The sequence below is a fragment of the Thalassophryne amazonica genome, chromosome 11, assembly GCF_902500255.1.
Source record: "Thalassophryne amazonica chromosome 11, fThaAma1.1, whole genome shotgun sequence".
Classification (NCBI taxonomy): Eukaryota; Metazoa; Chordata; class Actinopteri; order Batrachoidiformes; family Batrachoididae; genus Thalassophryne; species Thalassophryne amazonica.
In genome coordinates, this window is record NC_047113.1 from 51,827,500 (window position 1) to 51,850,643 (window position 23,144).

The 23,144-nt window shown below is 39.2% G+C and overlaps 1 protein-coding gene across 2 annotated transcripts in view; it reads left to right on the plus strand.

The window, feature by feature from the left end:
- The first annotated feature begins 2,661 nt into the window (after positions 1–2,661).
- mcf2a (MCF.2 cell line derived transforming sequence a) overlaps positions 2,662–23,144 on the plus strand; it is an 88,239-nt gene continuing 67,756 nt past the window's right edge. The window contains exon 1 of one of the 2 annotated variants that reach the window (XM_034181662.1): positions 2,662–3,047. In XM_034181662.1, the coding sequence (XP_034037553.1) occupies positions 2,939–3,047 (109 nt within the window). In that variant the 5' untranslated portion in view covers positions 2,662–2,938. The remainder of the gene's footprint in view (positions 3,048–23,144) is intronic. The other variant, XM_034181663.1, reaches the window with a different exon arrangement.

Consider the following 23,144-nt stretch of genomic DNA (forward strand, 5'->3'; position numbering starts at 1 on the left):
CTTCATGACAATTTAGCCAGTATATGCTGACAGCCCCGTTTTCTCTGAGCGGCCCAGGTCGTCGTGGCACGTTATGGTACAGGTTAGAACACTTAAGTCTGGCTCGGTTTGCGTTTCCACCGCACAAAGCGCTGGCATTTTCTGGTTCAGGCTAAGAAATGCACAAAACATAGAGGGACTTCTTTTAAAACGCTACATTTCTTCAGCCATGACAATGAACTAAAGTATTTTTAAACACCATTTTCCAAAATTAGGACGCTTTACATGGATTAGTTTTACGTAGATAAGTTACCGTAGAAATGCCCTTTAAGAGAAATTTCACATTAACCATTTAAGAATTGCAGGCATTTTTATACACAATCAATCCATTTTCAGAGCCCATAACTAATTGAACAAACTATTACTTGTGCAAATAATCAGTTTTACAGCCGCTTTTCTTTTGACAAGTCGTGGGATGAATGAATGAGCATTTCCAAGTCACTGAATATGTCTTGGACTTCATTTACATCAGTTAAGAAATCTGACCTTTATGGTGCTGTATGGTAAATGTTCGTGACAAGGCAGGGGGTGGTGGCCAAGTGGTCAGTGCGCTTGGTATCAGTGTGGAAATTTCCCGGTTCAAACCCCACCCCTGTCAGTTTCTCCACGTAATGTGGAGCTTCATCAGGAAGGGCTTCCGGGGCAAATCCACATCAGATCTGCTGTGGCGACCCCAAGTGGAAAAACAAGGGAGCAGGCGAATGGACTAACAAGTGACTGCAATAAGTAGACACTCATGACAAGTAGTTACAGGCTTCTGTGGCTGTGAGAAACGGCATGTTGCAACTTTTGTCTGTTGCTTCATTGGTGGAGTGGTACAGGGAAAACAGAGCATGTCGTGTTTTCTGGCAAATTAGCAGAAATTTCACGTTCTTTAAAAAAAAAAATAGTCGTCCACTCTTCTCTGTAGAGCAGGTAGCTCAGCGATCCTGTTACAGGTCTCCTTGGACAAGACACTTAATCTGCATTGTCTCAGTCCACCCAGCTGTAAATGGATACTGGTCTTGCTTGGGGTAGTAACCTGCAGTGGAGTGGCGTCTCATCCAGCAGAGGTTATAAGCTCTCATTTGCTTCACAATATGGAATTGGAGGATAAATTCGTGAACTCAGGGCCTGTACAGGACTTACAACTACTTCTTTGAAGCTGTGTATCTGGTGATGCAGCAGAAAAACATTGCACTATGCACCATTTCTCCAGCCACACCCTCAGATGCCTGTAACTCCAGAGATGTCTTGGTGGATCCTTCATATGTCATATACTAGTTTTTGAGAACTGTCTGCTCCAGAATCTTAATACAAAAGTGGTGGTGGGTGTGTAAAATTCTTCTTAGTTTTGCAGGTAGCTTGGAAAATAAAGGGATTGTGTGTCTAAAATAATTAATTTCTAAGTGGTTATTGTATTTTTTGTTGTTGTTTTTTTAACACCTTGCATTAAAGCTGGACTGCTATACTATGAGAACATCTTGGTTCTTTTTAACTCAACTGTGATGGTGCACAGAAGCAAAGTCTCAAAGAAATATGAATAAGAATCCTTGTCCAAAACCATATGGGCTTGACTGTTTTGAAGATATCAGGCTGGGAGGGGCTACCCTGCTTTGCTTAAAATAAACCTTTAATTGACTTCACAGATGCTATTTTCAGAGCTTCAAATGTTCTTTAATATATTTGCCTGTTTAGATGAAAAGTATAAAAGAACGGATTGTATTTTTAATGCAACTTTTTCCAACCACTTTTATAAGAAAACAGTGAAAACTGTAACTGATCATGAGAGGCTCTGCGGTTGCGAGCCTCGCCGTGTTCCAGGCTTGACACTGCAGACTTCAGAAGTTTGAATGTACTATTTTGAAACTATTGTACTCAAAACTCTGATGGTTTTATGTAATAAAGCAGAATGTTTTGAAAATTAAACTTCTTTGTGCTTTGTTACAGCAACAGTTATGATTGTCAGCAGTTTGTGTCTGAGTTCAGGATTATTGTATGTGTGGGCAGCCGGGAGTGCAGACAGGCGCTGTGCAGTAATAAGATGACCAGGGAGGCTAAGCTGGATCAGCTGAGCAGCTGCAGGTCACCGCGGAGTCCTGCTTCATGTGTGGCCCTGCAGGGGAACCGCAGTATGGAGTTACTGGATGCTTCAAAGCATGCATCCATATTAATCTGCACTGTTCCGATGCGTTCAGTGCAGTTGTGGGCTGACCAGTGAGGAGCTGAGAAAGCCTCTATGATTGTGTACACAATGCCACCCTTTCATATTTGTGCCTCTTTCAATGTGGTGTGTGTGTGTGTGTGTGTGTGTGGGTGTGTGTGCGCGCTTTGCAGAGGCCAAACTTGTTGGCTGAGGGTGCGGAAGATTTTAATCTCACAATAGATCTGTTCACTGTACATGTGTATTAGAAGAAAAAGGCAGCGAAAGGAGAGAAGTTGGGAGGGAGTTGGCAGCATGTCAGGACTCTTGAGCTGTGCACGGTGCAGAGCTGACGCACTAAAGCTCAGGGAGAGCGGGGAGGGGAGGGGCGAAAGACATCGTAGCGCCCAGATGGAGCTTTTGTTTATTTTGAAGTAGCAAACTGCTGCTGCTGTTCATGCAGGGGACTGTTGTGCACCGGTGCTGCACAACATGAGGATAAAACTCTGATTTTTGCCTTTGTGTATAGTTAATTTTTTAAACATATTCTCGATGCAGCTCAAGGTCACTCAGGAAGATTCTGCACCAGCTTCAGGGAATTGTCCCAACTGGATGTCTGTCCCAGAAGAGGCAGGTGGCTGTAAGGTTCCCCTTACTGATCTCCAAAGGGGCACTGCTGGATTCTGAGGAGGATGTCTGGCTCGGACCTCCCATTGTGTTCTCACCTCACGTAGCCTGACCGCGTGTCTGAGCTGAGGAGGCCCGGCGAGGAGGGGAATGGGCCCAGCCTCACTGCAGGAAAAGCCAGTCAGAGACACCAGGGAAGAGATGGAGAGTTACCGCTGCCTTCTGCAGGCCGGCTCCCAGCTCCAGAGCACTCTGCAGCGTGAGTACACGTGATGCTGGTGCTCAGCCAACCATTCAAGTAACCTGTAACTGTTGAAATGAATTTAGATTTGCACACTGTATCTCAGGATTTACAGTTTTATTGATGTGCCACTTCTGTCGGCTTTGTTGTAGTAGTGGGCCAATGCAGGTATTATGTCAGCAGTTATTTTTAACGTTCACAGATGGATCGGCATTTAGCCGTAGTAATCATTTAGAAGCACCAGTGGCCACTAGAAACACAGGCTTTAGAAATTAAAAAACGAAACAAAAAACTTAACAAGCTTATGTCAATTGTATTTTCTGGTGTTTAAGGTGGACATTTTTTGTGTGTTATCAGCTCTTTAATTTGAGACTTTTTCTATTTCTTTTTTATTATTGGCATTTATTCTTTTATTATTAGAGTTTATGTTGTTTTAATTTCCAGGAAAGCCCTGTATAAATGGTTCCCTGGGTGTTTTTAGCATACAATATTGTAGTTGCAGGATCTCCAAAACTTAAAAAAATTATAACTGATTTGTACTTTGGAAAATGTTACATGTAGCTTCATATACATCCTTCTTGTGGAGTTGTGTGGAATTGACATTTTTTATTAGTGGGCTTCTGTGATGGCCTTGGTCTTGGTGTAAGTCTGTGTGCACTGTTGACACTTGCACGAATTTTGGCCCCGCACTGCTGTGCAAATCATCGCGCCAGCGCGTGTCATTAGATGGTATGCACCTTGACACTTGCACAAATTTGATCCCAACACTGGCACAGAATGTTGAGTGGCAGGGAGTAAACTTGTCGTAAACTAATGAAGTTACATGCAGTGTTTGTGAATACAACCTCTGGCAAAAATTATGGAATCACCGGCCTCGGAGGATGTAGAAAAAAAGCAGATCACAGACATGACACAAAACTAAAGTCATTTGAAATGGCAACTTTCTGGCTTTAAGAAACACTATAAGAAATCAGGAAAAAAAATTGTGGCAGTCAGTAACAGTTACTTTTTTAGACCAAGCAGAGGGAAGAAAATATGGACTCACTCAATTCTGAGGAATAAATTATGGAATCATGAAAAACAAAAGAACGCTCCAACACATCACTAGTATTTTGTTGCACCACCTCTGGCTTTTATAACAGCTTGCAGTCTCTGAGGCATGGACTTAATGAGTGACAAACAGTACTCTTCATCAATCTGGCTCCAACTTTCTCTGATTGCTGTTGCTAGATCAGCTTTGCAGGTTGGAGCCTTGTCCTGGACCATTTTCTTCATCTTCCACCAAAGATTTTCAATTGGATTAAGATGCAGACTCTTTGCAGGTCATGACATTGACCCTATGTGTCTTTTTGCAAAGAATGTTTTCACAGTTTTTGCTCTATGGCAAGATGCATTATCATCTTGAAAAATGATTTCATCATCCCCAAACATCCTTTCAATTGATGGGATAAGAAAAGTGTCCAAAATATCATCGTAAACTTGTGCATTCATTGATGATGTAATGACAGCCATCTCCCCAGTGCCTCTACCTGACATGCAGCCCCATATCATCAATGACTGTGGAAATTTACATGTTCTCTTCAGGCAGTCATCTTTATAAATCTCATTGGAACGGCACCAAACAAAAGTTCCAGCATCATCACCTTGCCCAATGCAGATTCGAGATTCATCACTGAATATGACTTTCATCCAGTCATCCACAGTCCACGATTGCTTTTCCTTAGCCCGTTGTAACCTTGTTTTTTTCTGTTTAGGTGTTAATGATGGCTTTCGTTTAGCTTTTCTGTATGTAAATCCCATTTCCTTTAGGCGATTTCTTACAGTTCGGTCACAGACGTTGACTACAGTTTCCTCCCATTCATTCCTCATTTGTTTTGTTGTGCATTTTCAATTTTTGAGACATATTGCTTTAAGTTTTCTGTCTTGACGCTTTGATGTCTTCCTTGGTCTACCAGTATGTTTGCCTTTAACAACCTTCCCATGTTGTTTGTATTTGGTCCAGAGTTTAGACACAGCTGACTGTGAACAACCAACATCTTTTGCAACATTGCGTGATGATTTACCCTCTTTTAAGAGTTTGATAATCCTCTCCTTTGTTTCAATTGACATCTCTCGTGTTGGAGCCATGATTCATGTCAGTCCACTTGGTGCAACAGCTCTCCAAGGTGTGATCACTCCTTTTTAGATGCAGACTAACGAGCAAATCTGATTTGATGCAGGTGTTAGTTTTGGGGATGAAAATTTACAGGGTGATTCCATAATTTATTCCTCAGAATTGAATGAGTCCATATTTTTTTCCCTCTGCTTGGTCTAAAAAAGTAACCGTTACTGACTACCACAATTATTTTCCTTGATTTCTTATAGTGTTTCTTAAAGCCAGAAAGTTGCCATTTGAAATGACTTTAGTTTTGTGTCATGTCTGTGATCTGCTTTTTTCTACAAAATTAAACAACTGAATGAACATCCTCAGAGGCCGGTGATTCCATAATTATTGCCAGGGGTTGTAGGTTGTGCAATATTCATGGCTAGTTCACACAAGTGACACAAAATTTATGCATGCCAGAAATTTTGAACATTTCAAAATCTTTGTTCACTGGCACGTAGCCACGCACAGTTTACAACAGTTTATGATAAGTTTATTCACTGGCAAGCTAAATACGTGCCAGTGTGGGAATCACATTCGTGCAAGTGTCAAGGTACCTTATGAATGTTAACAAGATTTCTTAAAAACACGTAATCTACTTATTTTGATGGGGTATACGGATCAACAATCAAGTAGTTTGCTAATATATAAGGAAATGTCTAATTTTCTACTGCAGACTTTTACATTTTCACTATATATGCCTGATAATTTGAAATGTGGGCTTGGCATCTCAGCACATTTGACCTAGTTTGTGTTTTAGAATGCAATCAGTGCTTTAAAAAAAAGCAGGGATACTGCATGCGTATAAAAAAACAAAACAAAAAACCCCCTGCTCCTTCAGATTGATCTGAGTAATCAAAATACACCGTTTTAGTCTTTGTCCTCATTATTTGTACACTCTTTGGATTTGGGGACATACACAATTATCATTTATTATTGTCCAGTTCTTTTTGAACTTGAAGGGATTGGAGTCCTTCCTCTATTTATTCACTTACTGAAATTTACAGGGTACATGTCCAGGTTTTCCCAAAGGCTAGGTTCAGTCTGACTGTCGAATAAGCATGGATGCTGATCAATTTGGGGAAGTGATAGAAGAAACAGTCGTTTACAAATAATTGTTATTCCTATTTATACACTGTCTGAAATTTACATAATAATCAAAAGGACCTCAGTTGTTTTTGTTTGCTCCCACCACCCTCAAATCCCAATGGACAATCTGTGCTCTACTGGGCTGCTCCTTTATTAAAAGTAAAGCCATAAACATAATGTTCCTCTAGGCGCAATATACACAAAACTAACATGATTTTGTGTACAGGAGTAGGAGTGGTGAGTGAACAGTCTGGTTATAACACAGGAAAAGGTGTCAGGTATACACTGTAAGAAAGTCTGTTGGATTTTGAATATGTACAGTTGTGTTCAAAATAAGTTTTTTTTTTTTTAAGTGATTAAAGCTCAAAATCCTTATAATAGCTTTTATTTCCATACACGCAAATGCATTGGGAAGACTGCACATTCTGTTCAAGTCAGACCACGAAGAAATATTTGGTCAAATTTATTACTTTACAGTGAAATTTATTTACTTTCAGTGAAGAAAAAGGAAGATTAGGCTGTTCAAAAAAAAAAAAAGCTGTCTGCATTCTTCTTTACAAATTCATTTATTGTATAAACTGAAAAATGCATGAACATTTAGCATTATTGTGAATCACTGAACTAATATTTAGCTGTATAACCACTGTTTCTGAGAACTGCTTCACATCTGTGTCGTATGGAGTCGACCAACTTTTGGCACCTCTGAACAGGTATTCCAGCCTAGGACGATTGGACTGCATTCCACTATTCCTCTATATTTCTTGGTTTTGCCTCAAACAGCATTTTCGATGTCACCCCAAAACTTTTCTATTGATTGAAGCTCCTGGGATTGGGCTGGTCACTTTTTGTTTTACTGAAACACCTATTTCAATGGCATTTCGTCTTCAACATAAGGCAACATGACAAGTATTTTGATGTATTCAAACTAATCCATGATATGCAATAAAAAGGCCCAACACCATAGTATGAGAAACATCCCCGTATCATGATGTTTGCTGTACCATGCTTCAGTATTCACAGTATACTGTGGCTTGAATTCAGTTGTTGGGGATCATCTGACAAGAGAACAAAATTGTTTTCAACAGTTCACAAAATGTTGCACCATTTCTCTTTAGGCTAGTCAATGCATTGTTTGGCAAATTGTAATCTCTTTAGCACATGTTGTTTTTTCAACAATGGGACTTTGTGGGGGCTTCCTGCCCATAGCTTGGCTTCACATAGGTGTCTTCTAACTGTCACAGTACTCACAGGTAACTTTAGACCAATGGTGTCCACAGTATTCCAGAAAGGGCCGAGAGGGTGCAGGTTTTCTTAACTCATCCCATCTGCTCAACGTGTTGTTAATCAATGAAATCACCTGCTGGAGTCAGTGGCTGCAAAAAAAACCTGCACGCTCTTGGCCCTTTCTGGAATACTTTGGACACCACTGCTTTAGACCTTCTGTGATCACCCCGGAGCTGATCATTTGCTGAGTCTTTGCCATTCTGTCTATTCTTCGATCCATTTGAATAGTGGCTTTGTGTTTTCTTCCATGTCTTTCTGGTTTTGGTTGTCATTTTAAAGCATTTGAGGTCATTATAGCTAAGCAGCCAAAATTTTTCTGGACACTCCAATCAACTGTTTAATCAAAGTACCCTGTTCTTCTGAACATTGTCTGGAATGACCCATTTTACTTAGATTTTCAGAGAAAAATGCATTACAACTTGCATGTACAATGTTTGCTGCCTTTGTTCTCAAATAAGTGCCACCTATATGTAATAAGGGTCACAGAAAGAAAAAGCTTAATATTACTTTTCCTTCAGCAAATTTGATAAAATTCTTTGTTTTGATTCAGAATGCAATGTGCAGTGTTAACAAAGCATTTGCATGTATACAAAAAGCTAGTAAAAGAATTTTGAACTTTACTCACTTTTTTAAACACACTGCTATTATTTTGAACACAACTGTAACTCTAGAATTTACATGATCATGACAAAAGCTCTCTCTGCTGTTGTTTTTTTTTTCTTCCCTCCTCAAATCCCAGTAGAAAATCGGTGCTCTACTGGGCTGCTGCTTTATTGAAAGTAAAGCCATATCGTACTATTCCACCAGGTGCAGTATACACATAACAAATGTGATTTTCTGTACAGAAGCAGGAGTGGCGAGTAAACGTAATCTAGTTATTTTATAACACAGCAAATGGCATCGGTTATACACTGGGAAGAAAGTCTGTTGAATTGAAATAATTTCAATATGTACATCAGTTGCACATGATCAGAATGTGTCCAAATAACATCATTTTCTTAAGTTTTCACATTCTAATTATGTGCAAGCGATGTACGTATTGAAATCGCATCTTCTTTTTTCCCCAGTGTAAATCACAATACTGGTGACTGATTTGGTTTCATCCAAACTAGATTTTTTTTTTCTTCTTTATCTTATAATTATTTCATTTATTTGTTTATTGTGTACATCATTTCAGTATCAAATGAAAACATTTGTTCATATTACCCTGACACTTTAGGTGTATGTTCACTTGAAAATGTTCATGTTCCCCTAAATTGTTTCAAATAAACTGGCTGTAAAAGTGATGATCTAATTCCTCAGGAATAGATGTACAGTGTCAGTCAAAAGTTTGGAGATGCTTACCCAATGGGTAAGCATGTTTTGGGTTTGTACATCAATTTTATTTCCTACCTAATTGTTCAAGTTTACAGTGTAGTTTCAATCAGTTAAATACGTACATACTTTTGCAACCAGAAACCAGCGGCAGCTATAATCCTCTTAGCTTTGGAACCTTTGTTTTGCCAAATATCTCCTGACCTAAAATGAGTATGAGGTTGGATCTCAGTGTACTGTCACTGTATTTGTATGTTCAAGCAGGGATTTTACTCTCAAGAGGATTACCTGGGTCTGCAATCGGACTGAAAACAGCATTCATTTTGTTTCAGTCATACTGACATAAAATTTCTGGTTTTCTGTGAAAACCTTTATGCACCAAAGATGTGACACACTTTTTCTTACACTAGTTTATATACAGAAATATGTCATGTTCCTGTCTCAGGGGTTATTATAACGCTTTATTAACTTTCACATACGGTACTTCTGGAAAGTATTCACAGCGCTTCACTTTTTTCATATTTTATGTTACAGCCTTATTGTAAAAATTGAGTAAATTCCTTTTTGCCTCAAAGTTCTACTCACAATACCCCATAATGACAACATGATTTTTTTCCGATTTATTAAAAATAATTTTAAAAAGAAATCACGTATTCAGACTTTGCTCAATACTTTGTTGATGCACCTTTGGCAGCAATTACAGTCTCAAGTCTTGAATATGATGTCAATCTTGGTGCACCTATCTTTGGGTAGTTTTGCCCATTCCTCTTTGCAGCACCTGTCAAGCTCCATCAGGTTGGATGGGAACAGTGGTGGGCACAGCTAACCAAAAAGTTAGCTTCGATAACCATTAATCTGATAACTGAAAAGTTATCTTTTATAATGCTAAACCGATAAACTGGTAAAAACTTTATCGGAAGTTACGGGTAACCAATAACTTTTAGTATTGATTCAGACGCGGCCACATCAGATTACACTGTCGGCTTCTGATAAACCAGTTTTACTTTAAGCGCCGCAGGGACTGCTGGGTAGATTCAAAGATCAAGTCATTCCCAGGATCACAAACACAAAAAGAAGGCACAAAAAATAAATGAATAAAAAAATAAAACTTAAAACACTGTCATCATCTTTCAAAAGCAGTAAAACACAGTATTATAAGTCACAGTTTATCTCAGAATTATATACACCATCATTGACGAACTAAAAGCTGCTGCTTTTTTCACACGCTTTGAACCCTGTGGCTTAAACAACTGAAATTTGTCCATTAATGTATTGATTGGCAGAGTAAAAGACACGTAGTAAATATAAATTCTTACCTGTTAGTTTCAGTGGGATTCATTAAATTCTGAAGAAACATAATACACAAAGTGTCCTGATTATCCAAAACAGTCCCTCTGTAACACAGCTGCGCCATGAGATCTCTCTCCCACCGAGTCCTGGCGATTAAATTATCCCATTGGCCACGAAGAAATAAAATAAAATAATGCTAAAATGAGTCTGTTTTGTTTGTCGAGCAGACGGTAACACTGTAACGCCCAAAGTGAACCTGAACTACACTACCCACAATGCTCCCTGTGTTGTTTGGCCAATCACACCTTGCGCTTAATGATGACATCATCAGTAAGCGACAGCCAGTCTGCCACAAACACACGACAAGGACTAAAATGTTTGATTTTAGGGTTCACAAATGTTTTTGACCATTAAACTTTGCTCACTTTACCAGCAAAAAAAAAAAAAAAAAGTTAGCGGAAAGTTATCGGAACTAAATTTATCACAAGATAATTGGTCTGCTGATGGTTTTAAAAGTTATCTAAAAAGCTAATCCGCTAACAAAAACATTAGCTTTGATAATTATCGGTTAGCGAATTAGCTGAACTGTGCTCACCACTGGATGGAGAGCATCGCTGCACAGCCATTTTCAGATCTCTCCAAAGATGTTCAATCAGATTCAAGTCTGTGCTCTGGCTGGGCCATTCAAGGACATTCACAGAGTTGTCCTTAAAGCTGAGCATACACTGTGTGAGTTTTGGCCCTTTTTCAGCCGATTTTTCACTCGTGTGAGAATTTTTTGGATCACGCCGAGTTCCAGTTTAATCGCGTGTCCTGCATCGTGTAGTATACATGGAGTAACGAACTACGTTTAACCTCTTACAACTACCTCCTGATGGGCAATCGTGTGGTCGGATGAAAATCAAACCTGTTTGATATTCTGGCCGGCCGTCATGAGGGTTCCGCGCTGTTGAAGCCATGGTGGAAGCAGTGCTACAAGCGTCTCTCGCACACTGTGCCTGTGCAAACACCGGAGAGAGCATACAGTGATCATCTCTTTGGGAGAGCAGCTTCTGTTTGTTTTTTCCCCATTATTCTTCAACTCATTTAAAGTCTTGTATTTTTTTAAAACTTTGATGTCTCCCATCGAGAGTTTTTGTAAAAATACGAAATGTAAATAAAGTTTGAAAAAAGAAAAAGAAAGAAAAAGGAAAAAAAAAAGCTTCTGTTTATGTTTTGCTTCTGGAAACACGAGTCTGACGTGTGGTTTTTGAACGTACAATGTGAGCAGTCAGATCGCATCAGAGCATCGGGCTGTACAGTGTGAGAACATTAATGGTGCGCTCTGAACTTTTATACCGTGCTGAGGTCTTTGAGGTCCAAAGTACTCTGGAGCAGTGGTGGACACAGTCAGTTCCGCTAATCTGCTAACTGCTAATTAGCAAAGCTAACATTTTGTTAGCAGATTAGCTTTTCACATAACTTTGAAAACCATCAGTGGACCACTTAGCTTCGCTAAATTTAGTTCCGATAACTTTCAATCCACTTTTTAATTTGGTTCCAATAACTTTCAATTCACTGACTTTTTCCTGGCAGAGATAAAGCTGAATGGTCAGTAATATCTGTAAAATCTGATATGAAATCTGACATGTTAATTTCTGTCGTGTGCTTTGCAATAAACAGACCGCTGTGAGAAGCTCAGTCCTCCCGCTGTAAAAGTGGGCGGACCAGCTGCAATTGCAAAGATGAAGAAAAAAATAATTTACTTTTAACATGCCATTACTCACAGAGTGGCCAGGAGTCATGAAGTGCAAAGCACCTTTCACTCATGGTTTAATTTAAACTAATGCTGGACACTTTAGGGAAAATAATGGCAACTCTGTCATTTTGACAAAGTGAAAATATTAGCTATATGTTTTAGTTTTAAAGTAATGCATGAATTCTGAAGGTTTGACGTTAAACAGACACGTGCCGAAAGGCATTATGGCAGGGGTGCCCAAGTTCGGTCCTCGAGAGCCACCTTCCTGACACTCTTAGTTGTCTCCCTGCTCCAACACACCTGAATCCAATGAAAGACTCGTTAGCAGACTTTTAATGAGGTACAACTAAGAGTGTCAGGAAGGTGGCTCTCGAGGACCGAACTTGGCCACCCCTGCATTATGGGAACATTTCAAATGACCTGCTCTCATCTCATCCTCCTCCACCCTCTGTCAAAATGCAAAGACCACTGCCATCTACTGGATGGGAGTGTAAATATACCAACATATTCAGAATGTCTCAATATAAGTGGATCTGACAGATCACAGGCATTGTAAAAACAGACACACAACAGTTACTGTAACACAAGTTACAGTAAATTTACAGGGGTTGCCAAAATTGGCTTTTTTTTCAGTTTCACACCAGTAAATCATTTTAAAGTACCACAATTCACCCCACTGAGATATTCCATAATCCCTCGCACACCAAAGAGTTGCTGCAGTCAAAATAGCACTGAGAAGCTACATGATGACAATTGCAAATGAACATTATACGACTAAAATGTAACTTTTATGCCTTTCATATTTTATGTTTCAGGGTCTGCGTGAGACCCTGAAAACTTGCTAAAACAAATATTCCGGGTCTGCTACGTTTAACCTGCGTAGAACTTCATAAACACAAACCGAATTTCAAATATTTTATATATGTATTACTTTGGAACAATCAGTGCTGTAAAGGACAATAAGCAGGACATTAAAGCAAACTTCAGTTTCCTCCAGAATGACATGAACATTAAGCGATCACAGCTCAGAGTGATTCCCCGCCCACTGTAAATAACAGTGAAACAACCTGAGCTGCTTGCAGGTTTACATAAAACAAACACAATAACGTCTATAAATCCAGATCATATATTCAGGAAAGTCTTAGGCACAATATACAAAGAGTTTTATGTTGGGATGTTAATGCTGTTTGTGTGTCGCGGTTAAATTGCAGCCTGATCAGACAGTCTCAATGCGAACTCTTTGAAATTTTGTGACATTTTCTGGGATTTGAAACCACTCACTCACAAACAGTAGATGGCAGTGTTCTCTGCATTTTGACGTTTGGGGGGGGGTGATTTGAATGTTCCCATAATCAAACCTTAAGAATTCGTGCATTACTTTAAAACTAAAGCGTATAGCTGCTATTTTCACTTTGTAAAAATGACAGAGGTGACTGGTAATTTCAATAACTTATCCGGAATTAGTTTGTTTAAAATTTTAGCCATAAGTCAAAACTGCCTTGCTCTGCATGTCTCCTGTGACTGTCTGCAAGACTGTATGGCTGTGAAAATAAATATTTTCTTTTTTTGCTCCCCTTCTTTTCTTTGTGTTCACCAGCTCTCTTTTGCTGAGAGAAGGCTGATCTTGGACGGAAGCACTGGCATGCTCTTGTTTGAGATTGCCTTTGAATTTATTCAGCAGTATCAGTAGCTGCCAGTGTACTGGAGTCAATACTAAAAGTTATCAGTTTAGGTTTGAGCTGTAACTTCCATTACATTTTTAGAGGGTTTATCAGTTTAGTTTTATAAAAGATAACTTTTCAGTTGGTGGATTAACTGTTATTGAAGCTAACTTTTTGGTTAGCTGTGCCCACCACTGCTCTGGAACAGGTTTTCATCCAGGATGTCTCTGTACAATTGCTGCATTCATCTTTCCCTCAATCCTGACTAGTCTTCTTGTTACCATCCCTACAGGGATGGTATTGTCTAGGTGAGTGGTGCCTGGTTTCTTCTAAACATGACACCTAGGATTCACGCCAAAGAGTTCAATCTTTATCTCATCAGACAAGAGAATTTTGTTTCTCATGGTCTGAGAGTCTTCAGGTGCCTTTTGGCAAACTCCAGGTGGGCTGCCATGTGCCTTTTACTAAGGAGTGACTTCCGTCTGGCCATTCTACCATATAGATCTGATTGGTGGATTGCTGCAGAGATGGTTGTCCTTCTGGTAAGTTCTTCTCTCTCCTCAGAGGAATGCTGGAGCTCTGACAAAGTGACCATCAGGCTCTTGAGCGATCAGGGGGTTGCTCAGTTTAATTTGTTTTATATTCTGAGCTCAGTTTACTCTCAGCCACTTAGGCCCCAACTGCACTCCGCTCAGGATGGCACAGCATGGGCACGGTGTACACTCAATCCTCATCTCCTGGTGTCTCCAAGTAATTCTTTTCATGCTTAGTGTGACAGGATTATTTTGCTGGGGAACACAATCTATTAGACAACAAGATTAGTCAGTCAGTTCAAGACCACCCTGCAGGATGGAAGCATATCACAAAAACTTCACCAGTGTTTCCCACAAGCTGCATACCATTACTACGCTACACAAACAAACAATATACAGTGAGGAAAATGTCTTTGAACACCCTGCGATTTTGCAAGTTCTCACACACAGAAATCATGGAGGGGTCTGAAATTTTTATCTTAGGTGCATGTCCACTGTGAGAGACATAATCCAAAAAAAAAAAGAAATCCGGAAATCACAATGTATGATTTTTTTTTTTTTTTTTAATTTATTTGCATGTTACTGCTGCAAATAAGTATTTCAACACCTGCCAATCAGCAAAAATTCTGGCCCTCAAAGACCTATTAGTTCTCCTCTAAAAAGTCCACCTTCACTCCACTTATTATTCCAAATTAAAATCACCTATTTGAGGTCGTTAGCTGCATAAAGACACCTGTCCACCCCACACAATCAGTAAGACTCCAACTACTAACATGGCTAAGACCAAAGAGCTGTCCAAAGACACCAGAGACAAAATTGTAGACCTCCACAAGGCTGGAAAGGGCTACGGGGCAATTGCCAAGCAGCTTGGTGAAAAAAGATCAACTGTTGGAGCAATTATTAGAACATGGAGGAAGCTAAACATGACTGTCAATCTCCCTCGGACTGGGGCTCCATGCAAGATCCCACCTTGTGGCGTATCAATGATCCTAAGAAAGGTGAGGAATCAGCCCAGAACTGCACAGGAGGAGCTGGTCAATGACCTGAAGAGAGCTGGCACCACTGTTTCCAAGGTTACTGTGGGTAATACACTAAGACGTCATGGGTTAAAATCATGCATGGCACGGAAGGTTTCCCTGCTTAAATCAGCACACGTCCAGGCCCATCTTAAGTTTGCCCATTTGGATGATCCAGAGGAGTCATTGGAGAAAGTTATGTGGTCAGATGAGACCAAAATAGAACTTTTTGGCCTTAATTCCACTTGCTGTGTTTGGAGGAAGAAGAATGCTGAGTACCATCCCAAAAACACTGTCCCTACAGTGAAGCATGGGGGTGGAAGCATCATGCTTTGGGGGTGTTTTTCTGCACATGGGACAGGACGACTGCACTGTATTAAGGAGAGGATGACCAGAGCCATATATTGCGTGATTTTGGGGAACAACCTCCTTCCCTCAGAGCATTGAAGATGGGTCTACCAACATGACAATGACCTGAAGCACACAGCCAGGATAACCAAGGAGTGGCTCCGTAAGAAGCATATCAAGGTTCTGGATTGGCCTAGCCAGTCTCCAGTCCTAAACCCAATAGAAAATCTTTGGAGGGAGCTGAAACTCCAAACCTAAAAGATTTGGAGAAGATCTGTGTGGAGGAATGGGCCAAAATCCCTGCTGCAGTGTGTGCAAACCTGGTGAAAAACTACTGGAAATGTTTGACCTCTGTATTTTCTGTGTAGGCTCTCAGTTGTCCAGGTGGTTTCCATAGTAGAGAAGCTTGAATCTTCGACTGGACTGGGTTGCTTGACGCGAGGACGTTTCGCTTCAAATCGCAGAAGCTTCCTCAGCAAGAATTTTAGCTGAGGAAGCTTCTGCGATTTGAAGCGAAACGTCCTCGCGTCAAGCAACCCAGTCCAGTCGAAGATTCAAGCTTCTCTACTTTGACCTCTGTAATTGAAAGGCTAAAAGACTACTGTACCAAATATTAACACTGATTTTCACAGGTGTTGAAATACTTATTTGCAGCAGTAACATACAAATAAATAAAAAAAAATCATACATTGTGATTTCTGGATTTTTTTTGTTTAGATTACACTATGTAACACAATATTTGTTCCTGGCTTCTAAGTGTTATATTTCAACTGCTTATGTCTAAAGTCTATGGAAAAATGATTACGTTCAGCACAAACTTTGATTTTATTTTTTTTAACATTCTAGAAAGTTCTAAAAGTTTCTTGAAATTTCTAGATAATTCTGGAAACGTCTACAAAATTCTGGACAGTTCTAGCAGTTAAAGAATATTCTAGAAGACTACTCAGTAGTAGTGAAGGCGAATCGAGAATATTCTTGAAAACAGACAAATTTCAAAATATCATTGTCCTGATCATAGAAGCAAAGTTTCTGTGGAATAACAGCTATTTTCTATTTATTTAAGGCATAACAGGTTAGGAAAACAGTGTGTACTCAGGAACAAAACAAAAATAAAAATTTGTTACATAGTATTATGTCTCTCGCAGTGGACATGCACCTAAGCTGAAAATTTCAGACCCCTCCATGATTTCTAAGTGGGAGAACTTGCAAAATAGGGTGTTCAAATACTTATTTTCCTCACTGTAACATCATGTGCTTCATGAACTGCTTATGACAACCAGACTTGAATGTTGCACTGTGTAAAAAGTAGAAAAACTCTACACTCAACACGGTGCACAGTGGCAGAAAGATGAGACAAAGATTGACATAGCAAAAATGATGGCAAGAGTAAAGAAAGAAAAAAGCTTGTGACCTGAGGTTTTACTTTAAAAGGGTAAAAGCTCAGGGTTTAAAGTTAAAAAAAAAAAAAAACCTGAGTAAAAAAGCCTCAGGTTTTTTTTTACTTTAAAAGGATGCTTGTGTCACACAAGCACGGTGTGACGTCTGAGTTCCAGACATGAGTGATTACACTGAAATCAGGTTGAACCAAACACCCTCAAATTAAAGGTTAACATCTCTTACTCTGACTTGCTTATTTTCCTTCAAATACATTTTAGCATTGTCTATTTACTTTTGGGAACATCACATCGTAGAAGCTAAAGATGATCTACCTCCATTTTAGTACAACCTTTATGACTAAAAGAGGTGTTTGTTTTTTTTTTTTGTTGTTTTTTTTGGTGACTGCGTCATTAGATATTCCCATCTATGAGCTGATATTCGAGCTGAGGTGGAGTTGGAGTTTCTCCACAAACTGTTTATTCAAGATATTGCGTTCTGCACGCAATGATATTCACCTGATTAAACTCAGCAAAGGTCAGTAGTCTGGATGTGGTGATGTCAACATCAGTGCAATAGATATTGTGTAATTTATCATATGCTGTTATATTGTCCATAAACATCCACATGTTGCCCTACTACAAATATTTAGTAAATCAATGTGTGTAGTGTTTTTCCTGTCAGTCTCATCTTCCAGGAGGTCTCGTGGTGTACAACATAAATAGTTATATAACCATTCGTGTGTGATAGTAACTTTACTCTGTTTCTGTGCATAGTCCTGTTCCATCTCAGCTCCTCTGTTACAGAAACATGAAATATTCAGTAGGTACCAGCCGACTTAATTTCACGATTACCACAGTCCACTCGTGGAAAATAACACGTAACACTTTCTTTCTGTTCTTTGTTTAATTGTGTTTTAATAATGTCATTTTTTTATCCTTTAAGGTGCCAACCACACAGGTGGACAAGTGAAAAGCTGTGGTTTTAAGAAAATCATATCATGCAGTATCTTTTTTATTCCTATTTATTTATTTTGCACATTTTAGAAGATACCATAAATACAAAGAAAGGTGGGTACACAGTGTAGGGAGAGGCAGAAATCCCAACAGGCATATAGAAAATCTCCACTTCAAAATAAAACATTAAATTAAATGCACATAGGCATCATAAAAATCATGTTGAAGCTTTAGTTCAATTTTAATTTTTCATTTATATAGTGCCAAATCACAAGGTTGCCTCAAGCCGCTTCACACAAGTAAGGTGTAACCTTACTAACCCCCAGAGTAACAGTAGTAAGGAAAAACTCCCTCTGAGGAAGAAACCTCAAGCAGACCATACTCAAAGGGGTGACCCTCTGCTTTAGTCACAACAGAAATACTCATAAAAGAAATGCATGCAACCAAAGACAAAAGTGCTTAGAAAACCAGTTATGAGACAGCAATTAAATGAGCTTTTAAACATCTTTTAAATTTTTTTGTGGTATAACTTTTTTGTTGTTGTTGTTCTTTTTTGCCAGGTGGGAAATGTTTGTCCATAGTTTAGCACCCCTATATCATATAGAAAATTGTGCTTGACTGGTTCAGAATTGAGGAGGGTGAAGATCTACAGAAGAATGAACATGAGAATTTGTTACAAAGTAACATTAAATGCTCAGGAATGTTCCTCATGCTTTACTATACCTTATAACTAACAGATTTGAAAAATATTAATCTTATAAACAGTGAGGACTTGTAGGTTTTTTTTTAAATAAAGAAATAGATGCAGCATAAGATTTAGATCAGGTGATCTTTCTGTTGTAAGAAAGAAAAGATCATTTTTAAATTTGTAGTTCTCAAACTTCAACAGCACCACCTGGTGGTGGTCCAAATGTCACAGGAAATGTCAGCAGACTAATATCTTGGAATTATAATCACAAAGATGTTAAGCAGCAAACTTCTTCTTCTTTTTTTTTTTATTGTAATTAACAGCAAAAATGAAAATAATCCAACTTGCTATGCTCACTAGGTTCATGCTAACTTGCTTCTGAATTTCAGTGCAATGCAACAAATTGTTTGCCTGAGACCTGTTCTAGACAATGAGATGGTACAGTTTTGACCTCACATCCATGCTATTGAAGGTCATTCGGGGTGGTGGAACTCCCTGGACATCCATCTGCTCTCACATTTACACATACAGCTAACAGGGTGTCAAGTTATCATAACCTGTGGGCTGTGAGAGGAACATGACTATATTATCAACAGAAGAATAAATCATCAGCAATGTTTTCATTTAAGCAGGCTTCAGACATAGACTGCATGTTTATGCTTAGCTGTGTTTTAACCTTTCACATGGAATATTACTTTTTTCTGCTTTGATTACTTTAAAAATTGCTTCTGGTTTCTTTGGGGTCACCACAGCAGATTGATAGTAGAACTAGATAAATGGTTATATTAGAGATGTGGGAGTGGACCGTTTTTCTGCTTGGGTGGTTGCCATCTAGGACCCAAGGAGCTTCTGTGGTGTCATAGATGCTGTTTTCTTCCACACATTCCCATTTTAACTGAATGGGAAAGTGTGTCCAAAGTTTTGACTGGTACTGCATATCTAACCTGTCAGTGACTGAGCACTAAAGGAAGATTCTGCCCACTAAATTTATTGTTTTTTTTTTTTTGTTTTTTTTGTACTGTAACAGTGAATGAATAATAAAGTTTGTCATGTTAAACTGAAACAGGGTCCTTTGTAGTTTTTGTTCAGTTTTAATGCCAGCTGTTCATATAATTACTGCACATAAAATGTTTTTGTACCTGTCCTATTACAGAAATTTAACTCTTAATTGATGCTGATAAAATGCTTTTCCATTTAAATATTTACATGTTGTCATTTTCCATGTTCTAATAATCTAATCATTCAAATCCTTCAAGTCTTCAGCGATGTGGGGAACAATGGAAGTTTGACTAGAAATGTGATGGCCAGCTTGAAAATGGTGGCTTTAAGATTTTCACTTGGCCCATCAGAACAATTTGAAAAGCCCCTTGGTGTGAAATTTTAAGGCCAGCTCCATGCTTATGACATCATTTGAATGATTTTTCCATTGTTTGATCCAGTAATGACTCATTTCAATTTGCCACAAGTTCTGTCCTGAGGCACCTTATGTACAAGGTTTTGGACCCCAAGCCTTCTTGCTTGGAGGTGAGAGTACTGCTTCACCAACTCAAGGGGCCCTTAACTCATAAAGGGTGAAGCAGTGCAGTGTGTCATTGCTGGAGTGGTTGAGTGTTGGTGTTAAAATGAAGTGCAGTAAGGTGCCAGTGCTGCATAACCTAGCAGAAAACGACTGCACCACAAACGACAGGCTGTCTAAAGTCAAGCGCAGAGCTATTCATTTATTTATTTGCTATTAATATGGTGCAATAGTCATATTTCACCACTTCACTCCTCAAACAACAAAAACACTGAACAAAAAATAAACTAAAACTGAATAAAAGTAAGCTAATTAAACAATAAAAATAATTGGATATCATGCAAAGCTCACACAATGAAGTAATTTTCTGTTTTATTACATGCTGAATCCATTCCAACCACAAGCGCATAAAAAAAACATGGAGGAAAAATAAAACTCAGCATGGCAGATTTTATTATTAGATACAAAGCAACGTCCATGTCTTCTCCATAAAACACATAACTTTCACACAGCTGCCCCCTTTGACACACACGAATAGTTGATGAACTAAAACCCCTTTGCACTCTGCACCTTGCTTTGCACTTGGACTATAAACAGTAAAGTGGAGTGAATTGAACACTATGCACTGTATTACCATGTGCTATAGATTCTCACAGTCAGACCTCATACCTTTTATCTGCTCATCTACCAGTAAAATGTAACTACACACAACTGGTCAAGAAATTGCTCAGCAGCCAGCTGTATAAGTAACATATCCAGTAAGCATAGGATGAGTCTCTGAAAACCTTCTATTTTGCAGCTTCATAAGATAACTGCATTCAGTGCAGCAAATGTGACAAACGTGCAAGCATAATGTAATGCTGCTTTTCAGAGCAGAGTGAAATGGTAAACAGACTGCATTTCTATAGGGCTTTCCATCTGCATCAGATGCTCAAAGCGCTTTACAAATAATCCCTCACATTCACCCCGATGTGAGGGTGCTGCCATGCAATGTACTCACTACACGCCAGGAGCAACCAGGGGATTAAGGACCTTGCCCAAGGGCCCTTAGTGATTTTCCAGTCAGGCTGAGATTTGAACCGAGATCTCAAGCCCAACACTTTAACCACTAGACCATCACCTCCCCTAAAGTGATTTCTAGGCTGATCTGCACAAACTACTCTCTACAGACCGGTTTTACTGGCTCATCAGCCATCTGGGAACCTAACATGATACCAGCTTCACTTCTACTCAGTCTTAGGAAAAGTTTCAGATTCAGATTATTTGTGGATATTATTTAAGGATTAAAATGGATAGTTTTCGAGAAAGAAAAAAAAGAAATTTGTGGAATCAATGGATACCCGCCTTGCAGCACTTTAGAAGCTGAGTGGGCAGTCCCAGCATCTGTGATTGCAGTTGTCCTGAAGGACCAAGGCTTCCTGCACTCTGCGATCAGGAGTGAATCTGTACATAGTGAAAGTGTTGAACTTGGAGAGACTTTCACTTATCTCAGCAGTAATGTTCATGTCTCTGGGTCCTAACTTATGAGTTATGGGTTTGCTGGAAAGAGGTGTTGGATGATGCCGATATCTTTGTTGGAGTATGGAAGTCCAAGCATGTAGGGTTCTGGTGGTGCCTGTCTTGTTCTTTTGTTGTAAGACTTTGATGATAAACATAATGACTGTGCAAGAACCTCTTAAATACATACAATGGCTGCATCGCAAAACACCCTGTAAGTTGTTATACAAAACTCTTGCAGAGTATAGAAATATAAACTACAATATATGCAACACTTTAATTTTATTATTCTTCTATTGAAAATTGACACAATACACCCAAAGACTCGAGCACTTTGCAAAGCTCCACAACAACAGAAGTGATAACACAGTGGTTTCTGTCCCGGAAGATTTTTTTTTTAAACGAACGTCTACTCTTCAGTGCATTGAAAACAAAATAACAAATAAAATTAAAATGTTTGTCTCCCTTCTGTAATACTAAATACAATACTACTGCAGTGATCAAACCATTACTTAAAAAATCTAATCTCGACCCTAGTGTATTGAAGAATTATAGACCGATATCAAATCTGTCATTTTGTTTTAAAATCCTGGAAAAAGTGGTCTCGCGACAGCTCGTGGACTACCTCACTGAGAATAATCTTTTTGAGCCACTGCAGTCTGCTTTTAGAAAATTTCACTCCACAGAGACAGCACTTACTAAAGTAGTGAATGACCTTTTGCGAGCAATGGACTCAGATATCACTACGGTCCTGGTGCTGCTGGATCTTAGTGCTGCATTTGACACTGTGGATTACCATATTCTACTCAATAGGCTGGAGAATCACTCTGGGATTACTGGAACTGCTCTTGCATGGTTGACGTCGTACCTGTCCAGTCGTTCCTACTGTGTATTGTGTAATGGAACCTCCTCCAATCATAGAGACATGACGTTTGGGGTTCCTCAGGGATCCGTTTTGGGCCCCTTGCTTTTTTCTCTTTATGTAGCACCCCTCGGGAATATATTGCGGCGTTTTGGGATTCCCTTTCATTGCTATGCTGATGACACTCAATTGTATATGCCAATAACTGCTGGTAATCTTACTCACATAAAATCCTTGGAAGATTGTCTTGCATCAGTAAGAAGTTGGATGTCTAGTAACTTCCTACTTTTAAATTCTGATAAGACTGAAGTTATGGTTTTTGGTCCAGCGAGATATCGGCATCGATTTGATCAGCTAGCACTTAGCTTAGGTCCGTGTGTTATACATCATACGGATAAAGTGAGGAACCTTGGAGTAATTTTTGATCCTGCGTTGTCCTTTGATCTCCACATTAGAGACATTACAAGGACTGCCTTCTTCCATTTGCGAAATATAGCGAGGATTCGTCCTATTCTGTCTATGGCTGATGCTGAGACTTTGATTCATGCGTTTGTCTCTTCTAGATTGGACTATTGTAATGCTCTATTCTCTGGCTTACCGTAGTCCAGGATCAGGGGTCTTCAATTGGTTCAGAATGCTGCTGCCAGACTTTTGACACGGAGCAGAAAGTTTGACCACATTACACCAATCTTGGCATCCCTGCACTGGCTTCCTGTTTCTGCAAGATCGGATTTTAAAGTACTGATTTTAGTTTATAAAAATGTTCATGGACTTGCACCTCCCTATCTGGCTGACTTGATAAGCCC